Source organism: Vidua chalybeata, chromosome 2, assembly GCF_026979565.1.
Source record: "Vidua chalybeata isolate OUT-0048 chromosome 2, bVidCha1 merged haplotype, whole genome shotgun sequence".
NCBI classification, from domain to species: Eukaryota; Metazoa; Chordata; class Aves; order Passeriformes; family Viduidae; genus Vidua; species Vidua chalybeata.
In genome coordinates, this window is record NC_071531.1 from 16,462,602 (window position 1) to 16,475,358 (window position 12,757).

At 41.3% G+C, this 12,757-nt stretch overlaps 1 protein-coding gene across 1 annotated transcript in view; it reads right to left on the reverse strand.

Annotated features, from left to right (window-relative positions):
* Window positions 1–515: 515 nt before the first annotated feature.
* The window catches only part of REPS2 (RALBP1 associated Eps domain containing 2), a 95,209-nt gene continuing 82,967 nt past the window's right edge, over window positions 516–12,757 (reverse strand). Inside the window, exons 15-18 of the mRNA XM_053935566.1 lie at window positions 11,126–11,209; window positions 8,431–8,576; window positions 6,249–6,354; window positions 516–5,652 (exon numbers count right to left, since the gene is read on the reverse strand). Of these exons, the coding sequence (XP_053791541.1) occupies window positions 5,584–5,652; window positions 6,249–6,354; window positions 8,431–8,576; window positions 11,126–11,209 (405 nt within the window). The 3' untranslated portion in view covers window positions 516–5,583. The remainder of the gene's footprint in view (window positions 5,653–6,248; window positions 6,355–8,430; window positions 8,577–11,125; window positions 11,210–12,757) is intronic.

Here is a 12,757-nt window from a genome sequence, read left to right on the forward strand (position 1 = left end):
TGCTGTACCCTCTGGCTCCCTGCCCACAAAGGCCAGCTATTCAAATGGTTTCCTTTTCCCAGCCTAATTTCAGCTCTTGCAGCTGACAAGGGGTCAAATCCACTGATCACAGGGATGCTGGGTGGAACACCTGGAGTCCTCCCGCAGGTCCTGTCTGGCCACCCTCTCGCTGAGGGTCTATTAGAGGCTGGGAGCTTTTCCTTCACAGTGGTGAAAAGAGTGTCTTTGGGCTAAATCATAACTGGGAGTTATGGCTGAATTCTGACAAAGCAAGGCCTGACAAAGCAAAGATGAAGTTCTGACTTAACTGGAGCCTAAGGAAATATGATTTCACTTTAAGTAAGTCTCTCTCTGTCTCTTTCGTGTACACACAATTCCAATGTAAGTGATTTCATCTTTCAAAGCTGAAGGTCAGCCATTTCAACATGGTATTTTTTCCACTGGGTGTCATAGTTTCTGGTCTCCTGGCAGATCTGTACCATCAACATCCTAAACAAACCACAAAAGCAAGGCAATTTGAACTCATTGGACGCTTTTATTTTAATGTAGCACCCAGCTTCATATCACATAGATTTTTCAAAATTAGATGGGCACAGTATAGAACACTATATATTTTGCAGCTTACCATGGGGACAGTCTGCAGCTGTGAAAACAAATTACTTAAATCTGGCTATCTAATTTATAAGTTAAAATTCGAATATATAATAGCCTTGGGGCATTTTTTTAGGTTAACAACCATAATGCTTGCAATACAACTTCTTTGTATCAAAAAATCAGTAACAGAGTAAAACATAATGCATATGTTCATAGCACATATCAAGATAGCTGAAAAAAGCTTCAAAATACATTGTCTCTTTTCAAAGATACTAAATCACTAAGATTTACTTTTTTTCCTGGAAAAAAAAAATTACTCTTTAGTCAGTAAAATATGCGGCTTCATGAACCCGTGTGTTTTCTTGTCAAAGACTGTGTATGTTGAAGACTGAAAGGCTGATGGTACTGGAAAATGGACATCCCTCATTTCCCAGCTAGCAACTTTTACAGGATCTCTGCATCCTGAGCTGGAAGTTCAGCTGGGAGGAAAGCAACTTATGCACCACCAACAGGCAATTTTCACATTATGCCCATCCTAAATGCTTTCCATGAAGGTTTCCAAATCCCAGCCATCTCTCTGTGGTCATTTTACCATGCACAGCCTCATCACCCTACACTGACTAGCCTTGGCAGTGTTGTAGAATCAGAGACTGGTTTGGATAGGAAGTGATCATGAAGATCATCTAGTTCCAACCCCCCCTGCTATGGACAGGGACACCTTTCACTGTTCAGGTTGCTCAGAGCCCCATCCAACCTGGCCCTGAACACTTCAAGGGATGGGGCAGCCACAATTTGCCTGGCAACCTCTTGCGGTATCTCACCACCTTCACAGTAAAGGGTTTCTTCCTTATATCTAATCCAAACCTGTCTACTTTCAGTTTGAAGCCAATCCCCCTTGTCCTATCACTACATGCTCTTACAGAAAGTCCCTCTCCAGCTCTCTTGTAGCACCTTTAGGTACTGAAAGGTGCTATGAGGTCTCCCCAGAGCCTTCTCTTCTCCAGGCTGAACAACCTGAAGTCAGCCTGTCTTTACAGGAGAAGTGCTCCAGCCCTCTGATCATCTGTCAAATTGGAACTGTCTGGATAATACCCAAACAAATTCCTCTCCCTGATGTAGATACAGAATTTCCAACAGGAGAAAGACTGCCATGCAGTCTGAAGATAATATTTTGACTTTAACAGGATATCCAACAATTTAACAGTAACAAGGCTGCCTTGACTAAACACACTTTTGTTACATCACCAAAACTCTCTGGAAGAGCAAATTAAGGACTTTCCAGAAAGTCTTGGTAATGTTTCCACTGCATCCTAGTATAATATTAATAACTAGGAGAAGGACATTGATCCTTAAGGATTAATGTGTGTTCACAGGTAGTTTGTTTAATAAAGGAATGCCTCAGAAATGGGAACTGTTTGCCTTGCTTAATTACCAGGTCATTATTTATTTTGAAAGGCTCAAATAAAAATGGCTTATCTACAAAGGCAATCAATCACTACACTTAGCTGGGCATTTTTCTTTTTTCAGCACAGAATTACCATAGATTGAAACAAATATAGGTATCAGGTGATATGAATGACCCATAAAGAAATGCATGAACAAAAGGAATACATGTGAATGCACACTTACACACACACACACACTGAGGAAGATCCTTATCTGCACTTCCTAGCCCTGTTCTGTAGGCAAAAATATTTATTTGCCCACTGAAGACCTGAGAAGGGGCACCAGGCTCATGGTCAGCACATCCTCCCAGATGCAAGGATGCCGTGCTCCTGTTCCCACTTATCCTCTCTTGCTGGGCATGTTGTGCTCTGCCCAAGTACCTAGAGAAACCAGAAACTGAGGACAGTGAGAACTGATGCATGGGAATGTGATCTCACTCCATCAGCAGGCTGGCAGCTGGGGCAGGCAGTCCTTAGTTGCTGTTCTGCGTCAGGGATGTCAGGGGCTTAAAGCTGAACACTCACCTGTAGCTCAAGAAAGAACCCTGAACGTTAAGCCTGTGAGGTCTCCCTTTCTGACCAAATGGTTTTGGATGTAGGAGCATCTCCAATGCAAAGTTTGAGAAAGTAAAGGTTTCTGAAAGAAATTATGATTTTGCTCCACCTACATTTTTCTAAAGAAAAAGTAATTTTGAAGAAAGTCTGTAATACTGGATTTAGATGTGAATTTGGACCAGCCAGAGCCTGCTAACAGTAGCCATAAGTATGGCTGTATGGAGCAACTGGCAGAAGCACTGTCATAGATAGCTTCATGATGTCTTCTCCTCTCCTCAAAATGCTAACAGCTTCCCAAGAACAGACACATTTTTTTCATTTTGTGTGGGCTATCATAAATGCTTAACCATTGAGACATACAGAAGGGTAACCTCCTGCATCATATGTATAACACATCAACACCTCTCCTCAAATATTTCACTTTGCTGATGTGTGAAGTGGTGTATCGTCATCATGGCTGATATTTCACCAAAAAGAATACAACTCACATTCTAGTCATTGAAGCTGAGTGGAGTATTTGATTGCAACGCTAAAAGGCAGGGATTGCTAAATACTTTTATTTATTAATCCAGCGGTAAAGTAACAGCCAAGCAAGTATTTCACTGTCGGCTAAGCAAGTAACATAATTTCCAGTACATGAAAAGAACTCCTGGATTTTAGAAGGGAGACATTTGAAAAAGACAGTATAAAGCAGACTCTTCCACTCTTCCCTTGAAGAGTGTCTAGTCCATGAATAACTAGGTGAAATAAATGGGAGATTATTTCAAAGGAAGCTCCTTTCAAACATGAAAAAGTCCTCTACTGCCTTAAAAATGCAATGTACACACTTTTGTAATAACTTAAAAGCCTTCCTTAAAAAATTACCCATAAAACAAAAAACAAGTGTGCCATATAATTATTTCCTATGAAGCAGTTAGGTCTTATTATCCAAATTACAATGTATGAACAAAAAAGCAAACAGGGCGAGCACTTAACCTCATTAAATCTCAGGAATGACTCAGTAGTATTATGAACAAATGAAATAAATGATGACAAATTTTCAGCAATACCACTGTTAGCAAGAGGGCAGTGGCTCTTTTGCAGATTCCCAGAAAAGCTTGCATTCCTCACATTTTGTCACTGACCAGGAATGACCATCTGACCCCAGCTATGCAACAGCCACATGAGAGAAGTCCCAAATCCAGAAGAACAGTTGTTGCTTGTTGACACAGTGATCTTTAGTTGAATCAAAACTAGCACATTACAAAAAGAGACTTTCAGTAACAATTCTGCTAATGCTCACTATCACCTGCAGACTTCTGGATTCTCGTCCCCCTTCCACATTCCTTTCAGCAAAAGTAGACTGTTTTCTTACCACTTTAAACACTCCCAGTGATGCCTTTCTTATCTCTCAACAAAACTTTTTGCTGCTCTGGTGCCCTCTGATATGCCACGGCAGCCATTCCACAACGCACCCCAAGGAGACGTTACGCTGCTTCAAACCTGCTTCTCCTTCCTCTCAGCCCCAGGACTATCCTACAGCTATGGGGAGCAAGCATCACACTCACAAGGGTGAGAAAATTGCTGCACCTTTCTGCAAGGCAACCACATACACTTAAATCAGGTCAGTGAGACACGTGCAGGGTCATGTTTAAGGTGGACAACAGGTATAACATCCCCTTGCAGTAAAGCACACCATACCCATGGTGGGAGTAGGGTTGACATTTATTATGTCTGAAGTCAACCAATCCAAGAGTATTGCCCCAAGAAATACTGCAACATTCATTAGCCGGCTTCCACTGTAAGAATCGAGACCAAAGCCACCACTGCAGCCACAGAAAACTCCCTACGGGATTCAGCTGGCCCTGGATCAAATGCAGGTTAAAGATTAATCTTTGCTTCTTCCTTTAGAAAACAGATGGGCATTAGCAGTTTTCTCCTATCAGTAGCATCTCCACTGATGTGCAAAGGAACCTTAACAAAAGCCTGCTGTAAAAGGCAATTACTTCCATCTCACATTTTATAGCCTCATACATAACACTTCTGCTATCTTCCCTCTTCTGGAAGTACAGTTCTTATACACATCCTTAAAACAAATCAGCAGCTATTAAGACAACAAAGCAGACTAATACAAATGTACATAGAATAGCTTTTATAAAAATGCCCTGAATGCATTTTTAACCTCTTGTTAGAAATACACTGTTGGTTAAAGGAAAAAAAGAAAAGAAAAAAGCTATACACCAGCCATCTCAAACATGCTAAAAGAATGCAGAGACACTGGTAGATGCAAGCAAGTGCTCAAATACTGGTGATTAGAAACAGCTGTAGCTCAAAAAGATTTCTTTTTCCTAATTTCCAAAATAATTATATTTTTTTATTTTTTACTGTTCTATGACTTGAACTAATAAAATACAAGTTCTCTAACATTAAAATACATCCGTGATTGCATAATAAACAGTACTAAGAAAATAATTATTTGACATGTGATTGAGGATAAAGATTCTGTACATCTTGCAAGTTCTATTCCTGTGGTATGTTAAATCCACAGATACTCTACAATGATACAATCCTACAGGAATCAGTAACATCCAGAAGCACATCTCAGAGTATGAGTTTTCAATTTAAGCAAGAATTCAGGAATGCTGTACCTCTTAATGATCAGGGCAGGAGGTGCTGCCAAAATGCATATAAATCAGGAATTCTTTACATAAATAAAATACTCTCAGGTTATTCATTTCAGTGATAAACTGCATTTACACATTAGGCTGGGAAGGGGGAGGAAAGAAGGCAAAGCATCCCCCACTCGGAAATATTCCACAGCCAGATATTTGTTTTCTGTACCTTCCTCACCAGCAAAGGCAAAATGTGTGTAACAGGGCAAAGAGAGACCCAGCAAGGCCAGTCCTCCCCACTGCCTTGGCAGACACCCTGCTCAGCTGCACAGAACTTCTCTCCTTGCAAGGCTGCTGGACACTGCTCTGCTCCTGCTCGTGCACAGCCACGCAGGAAGTCACAGGACGGTGACAGGACGAAGCTGCTCCAGCTGCGTTTCCAAGGCAATGCGCTCCTTGTGAACCTCCTGCAGGAGGAGAGGTGTGTTAGAACTTTGGGGATGCTCGCGTGCAGCAGCCTGCTCCAGGAAAGGGCAGCCAGGTAGGCTCTCACTGACCTCCCATGAAAGGGCTCCCTGCCAGTGTGGGAGCTGGGCTGGACTGCAACTCCTCCAGGGTCTGCTTCCCCATCTGGGCAGGCTCAGAGCCCAGAGTGCACTCCCCCTGAGCCTCAGTGCAAAATGTGCCTGAGGAGTACCCATCAAATCCTCTGGTCTCCATTAAAACAGCAGAGCTCTGCTCTGTCAGAAAGCTTCCAGACACCGATACAATTTGAAGGACAAGTTCAGTTTTCTTCTCTTTTGTGAACTTAGACAAACTTCTCTGTCTTTTTCTGCTGCAAAATACAGGTAACAGCACTGGCCTGCTGAAGATGGAAGCAAATAAGACCTGACCCAAGGAATGATCAGGTCTTTTAATGAGAACAATGTGCTCTCATTAAAAGCTTTCATCTTTGTGCTTATTTCAACTACCGTCCTATATTTGCTCTGTTTTCAGTGCTGCTGGAGGTGACATGTAACTGATTGCAGGGAGCTTTGTCACTGTTTTTCAATGCATTCCTTACCTTCAGCTGCTGCTGGAGCTCACTGTTCAACCTGGCCAGCACAGCATTGGCTTCTTTGTTTTTTCGTATAGCAGTCTGAATAGCCCTTTTCTGCTTGGAAGACTGTCTGCCAGACAGATAAATACAAGACATTTCAATTAAGAGTCTCAGCACTGGCTGATGCCAGAAGAGCAGCCACCCATTCTGCATAACTCTCTGCACCCTGGACTATGCATCAAAGACAACATATAAACTACAGATTTAAGAGAAGAAAAATGTAACACTGAAATAAGATGACTGAATCAGGTGGAATATTTGAAACTTGTTAACCTGAATGATAGAAATATTTTAGGCTGTCTCAATTATTTCAAAATCACTGCATTCTCATTGAGCTTAAGAATGATCCCTGCATAGCTATGCTTATTGCAGTATCTTTGCATTAGCTGTTTTCAGAGACTTGTAGAGTTTAAAGAGCCAAGAGAGGTTAACAGAAAATACAAAAATCATTCTATACAGAAAGAAAGGACATTGGCATGAAAATTCAGTCTCAGAGTTTTGCTGACTCTGATGTTTCTTTACTTCAGAAATTAATACTTTTATTCAAAGCAGTCATTTCCACCAAAACCATCTGACATCACGAACAGGAAGATGACTGATTGACTTCACTCAGCTCTTTTGCCGCTAAAATAAAGGATGTACCTTTTTTATTTTAAGAATTAATTTTATTAATTAAGAATTTTTATTGCTTCATAGCCTGTGGTAACTGATCTGGAGGAAATGACAGCTATGCAGACAGGTATAAAAAGAGACAGCTGTAGATAAGGACCAACCTTTTCAAAGCAAGAGAGATAACAACAGCAAAGAAGAAAGAAAATACAGAAAATACTGACTGAATATCCAAGCCCCTTTCCAAATAAATTATTTTAAAGTTTTACATGAGGAAACAAGAGCTCTTTAATGCCAGATTTGATCTAAAACAGATGCTCTATTCAAATATGGTCCAGGAGCACACAGTCCCCATTAGCTCTTCTCTCTTAACAGAGCTGTTGACACTGATTTTTGCAATAGACTCTCTCTCAGCATGGTGACAGGACTTTATGCTGTTATCTTCCAGTGAACTGTCAGTTTTCTGCTTCACTATTTTCCTGCAAACTACTTTCCATAGGCTATAAAGTAATAAATTACAGGAAAAGAAAAAAAAAAAAAAAAAAAGCAGGGCAATATATATATCTGTGGCCATTTTAACATTTTAGGAAAGATATAGACAAGACAGGATTGAGATGTTAACAAATGCTGTTATCTTTCAACCACTATGGAATATTCACTCCCAAAGCACAAAATAGTACTTTAAAAGCATCCTAGGAGCCTTATTACTTATTCTAATCTCCAATTATGCAGCACAGATTCAGTCTACTGATAAACAGTCTGCTAAGAAACACTCAATTGATTTGGGCAGCTTGATTTTGTTTCAGACTGAATCAGATGTCTTTTGCAAGGCCCTGGGTGATGGTGGGGTATAATGTTTGCACAGTGCTTCAGCTGAGGGAGATGCACAGACCCAAAAGGATTTCAAGTGCCTTTGCTTACCACTGGTACAGCCCCTTCTCCACCACTATTAAATACACATAGAGTGAAATCCCTGTAAGTCAGCTGACAGCTCTGACAGCTGTATTTACAAGAGCAAACAACACACATTGAGTTTGGCCATTATCAGAGTGGTCTGTGGCTTGTCTCACACCAGTGACAAGCCCATTTCCAACATGCCTCACAATGAAGAAATATCACAAGGATATGACCAACAACAAGCATTTCATGACTCAGCTTCCTGGGCATTTATTTGGTCATATCTGTCCACATGAAGGAGCAAAATTCCACAAGACCCATGCAAGGCAGAAACACGCACCCTCACACATAAAACAAGTTGTGTTAGAGATGGTTAAATAGCTAGGCTTGCTCCTCAGTCATGTCTATCAGATACAGAACTAGGACACCTTTGAAGAGGTTATCTATCTACCTATCAAATACCACTGACAGTCACTACAGGCTTAGTCTGCATTTGAGAAGACTGATGTAGATTTCAGAGACCCGTGTCCTGTGAAGCATTCTCAGAAACAGAACTATTAAGCACAAAATTACACAAAGAGCAAACCCTGCTCCATCAGATTTCATGTTGCAGTTTGGCATGCTTGGTACAGGTTTTTACTTTTGGACTGGGAGGTGAGGCTTGACTGCTGGCAGGGAAGAAGTCACATTTATAGTGGGAGAAAGCTCAGGGGTCTCCAGCCCTTGTGCCTCCGTCCGGAGTTTCCTGCGCGCGGGTTTGGAGGGTGGTTGAGCAAGAACAACCTCCTGAAAGGAAAAAGCACAGCAACATTAAGTCAGGCCATATGTGTCCCATCATTAGGCTGGAGAATACTTGTGTCACATAAATTGCTGACAGCTGGTTAAGATTTCATAATTTAAAGACATACAGAGCGTAATTCCAATTTGGTAATAGCCTCTCAGGTTTCTGACTTTGAAAAAGGAACAATAACTCCTGCAATCCCTTCATGAATGAAAGAGTGTTTTGCCTTCATCTGGATGACAGGCTCTTCTCAACTGGGTTGTACAACTTAGTGTGCATTGGGTGGAGGTGGAGGGAGGGGTATAAACACATGTACTAGCCCCCAGTTGACCCAAAAGCATTAAAAACAGAGCAAGATTTATTTTTGACTATGCTCAGTTGGAAAGAATCAATAATTAATCACTTGCATCCCAACTTACTGCCTCACACGTCTGGCACGGAGCCTCTCCCTTCTCCCCTCCTCTCTTACATGAAGGAACACTGAATATAGTTTTGAAATACAAATACATTAAATTATCCATGCAAAATTAACATGTTGAAGTATAGAAGGTCAGCTATTTCTCTTGATTAGTTACATCAGAGAAATAGTCTGTGTTGCCTAGGTAAAGCAGAGTCTTGGATTTTTATGACTTCAGTGGTAAGAACTGTTTTCATTATTATAAATTAAGATATCCTTTATTTTGCAATGAGAAGTAGTTTTACCACCATACAGCTGATTTAAATTATAAATATAAATGTGTCCTCTTCAGTGCATTTTATTATTAGATCTATTTCACAAGGGATAAAGCTATTACTGCTTGTTTCATGAATGAGAAAGCTAGGACTAAAAAGCTGAATTGATTTGAGACACATTTTTTCAGCATCAAAGACAAAACCAGTGATTAAATTTCACTATCACACATTTTACTGGCTACTGTGTTTTTGCCAAATGTAAATAAAATAAGAAAAAAAATAATGGGGAAACATTTAATGACAAAGCAATTACAATTAAAAAAACCAACACTGTAGTAAGCAGCCTGACTCACAAGAAGAGACTACTATGAGTGATACAAAATGTAACCAATATAAGACCAGCAATCATTCATATTAGAAGGATTGCAATTATAAAAATAATCTGAATTATAAGGAAAAAGGTCTAAACATTAAAAAAGAGTTTTGTAATTACTGAAAGAAAATCTAAAAATATTATCAGATGTTCTGATCAGGATGTCAGCACATCATGACTGCACAGATCTCTGGTAATGCCGTGCTCTGAAATCCTCTGCACAGGCACAGCTCCCTGCAAACACAACCCATACAGCAAGGGAGGAACTTGAATATGCCTTCCACAACTATAATGCCAAACACACAATGCCAGTCTACCTCAAACTGCCCAAACCCTACCAAATTCACAGGATAATTCCCTCTTCCCTTTCAAACACAATACTGTAAGCAATGGTCCAAGCAGATCCCTTGGCAGGGGCTCTTTGGCTGGCTGCTGCTGCACCAGGCTTTGGAAGGTGGCTCAGCAGGGCAACAACCTCCTGCCTCCCACACCCCACAGCCTGGGGCTTCGCTGCATTTTAGGGAACCAGGTAGGATGAGGGTGAGCATGAGGTAGGAGGACCACAAGGACTTCATTTCCCCAGCAGGTCTACAAAGCATAGCAAGGAAAAAGCAGGGCCAGGCTAGAAGTAGCATATGATAAGCACAAGCAGAGCAAGGACACTGCCCAGAAAGCACTGTCTCATACAAAAAAATGACTACACTGGATTTTTGTCTGTGCCACATGTTACACTAAGAAGTGTGATGGTGCTCCCTGGGAAAGTTACATCCAGCACCTGCCAAAAGTTCTTGGTTGGGCTAAGTAAATGTCTTGCAGGTGTTCTCTGGCTGCAGGAGGGGCCAGAATGGGGAGGATCTGTATTTGCCCCCTATCCAAAGCTGTTCTGGCTGGGGCTGGTAGAAGGAGGTCGTCAGAGCATGATCAGAAGAGGGAAGATGCTCACAGCCACTGCTAAGGCCACTCCATCCCTAAGCAAGGCCCTTTGAAGTGTGCTGTTTTAATTTCAGTGCTTACTTTTTACAAATGACAGGTTCATAAAAAAACATATTAGAAACTGCACATCTTGTGCAAATCCCTTCCAGTCTGCATACATTTAGTCGCAGATCCTGACCTCTAGCAAACTGGTGTTTACATCAAAATCAAATCCTCAATAACTGAAACCAAGAAGTGCATCACAATTTGGAGGAACTGTAGTGAGACAGGGCTAGAGTACAATCAAACTCTTTTTTGTTTTCCCTGAGGCTCCACAAGCCCCTATTGATTTGAAATAAATGGCAAGCTGCCACTCTCAAAGCACGTGCATCAATGTGTACATATTAAGAGGTTTCTTAATGATTTATGTGAGTTGATGTCACATATGGTCACACTTCTCTCCAGTGTCTTGACCTCCAGAGAAGGTAAACATGTAAAAACATAACCCTAACCCTCTGTTTAATTGCTTTTAAACTTAACCACATTTGTTGATGAAGGCAAATCACTCCATAATGGTACAATGTGTGCAGATCTCACCTTTTTTGCTGAACTGTTTTCTTCTGCCTGTGATGGGGGTCTGTTCACCTGAGGATGTAATTCAACCTCAGATGGTTGCTCTGTCTGCAACAACAAATCAGTCATTGCTATATCCAGAAAATGACTAGCAGTCACATACAATAAAGTCAATGAAAGGAAATGTTACACACAAAAGAAAAGTTACTTTAACAATTCAACAGTAAGGAAAATGGAGACCTAGAGTGACAGCTGAATGGATGACATATGTCTTTTGCAGATTTTTAATGAAACCATAGTCTTGCATTTTTTTGTGCTGGGAAAATGGGAGAAAAGTTTTTTTAATGAAGCATTAGGAACCATGTCTCTGGATGTAAACAATCTAGTACCCAGAATTTCTTCTAGAATTACCATTATGGCCTAAATACTGTGAGAAAAACTAGGACAGTAAAAAAAGCTATAAAGACCTTGGACCTGTCTATAAAGACCTGTCACCTTATTATCACCTGAAACTAATGAAAATTAATAGGAGTAAGCCTCTGTCTTTGAAGTGTGTGAGGCTGGAGTGACAAAGCAAGAATCATAGCAAGAATTCCAGCAAAGCTACTGAAAACGCAATTCATGAAAAAGCAGACAAGTCTTCCCTCCTCCCTTCTCACATTTCAAACAGAAACCCAGCAGAAAACTCACCACCCAGATCTGCAAAACCACCACCCAACGGCAAAACAAAACACCTGATTCCCAAAATATCTGACTGAGAAGCAAATTAAAGCAGAGGATTAATCACTTGCTTTGCCTCTCATGAAAGTTTTTCGCACCTTTTGATTTCCTCCACCAGGACAGGGCACAGCACCGGGCAGGGTGGCAGGATTTAGAACTGCCTGTCCCCAGGTGCACAGCAGCAAACATGGTATTATAAACATGGTGTGGCTGTTTTCTGTCCAGAACATATGGCTGGCTCTCCAAGATGGGGAAGGCAGGCAGGAGCAGGAGGCTGAGGCCACCTGGCACTGACAGACAGCCTCTTCTCCTCTTTCCCAGCCTCTGCCAAGTTGGAGCCAGGCTGGCAATGGCCCCCAGGCAGCAGGGGCAACCTGCCATCCTGCTCTGTTCCCAATGAGGCTCATTTCTACACAGTGAAAGTCTGTGTTTAAAACCAAGTCAAAGGCAAACCTCAAACCTTTAAGGGGCCAGGATTTTAGTCGTAATAACAATCTGTTGCAGACCAAAGAACCTAACTCGCTCTTGCCAACAGGTTTCTGCAATGGCCCACCAAGCTCTGTAGCAGTCACAAGTTTCCAAGTGCTTAACTGTAAGTTAAATAAAAACAACAGAAAGCACTGAATTTGGTATATTTAAAAAGGAGGAACTTTTCCATAGCATTTTTATTTCTTCCGTAACAGACACAATAAGAAGCTGTACAGAAAGGCGCAGGGTAAATGTGGTTCTGTGGTACTGCTTTTCTCCACCCATACAGTATCAAACATGAGCACAGAGGAGGAAGTCTTGAAACCAGTTTTTTAGAAACACACGTGAAGTTCCTCAGAAGAGAGGGAAGAGAAGGACTGACAAGATTTCTCTCCCACCCTTTTTTAAGCGTGCTACATCTGTAATGTTACCTGATGGTTAAAAACCCCCAAAGATCCCCTCACACTG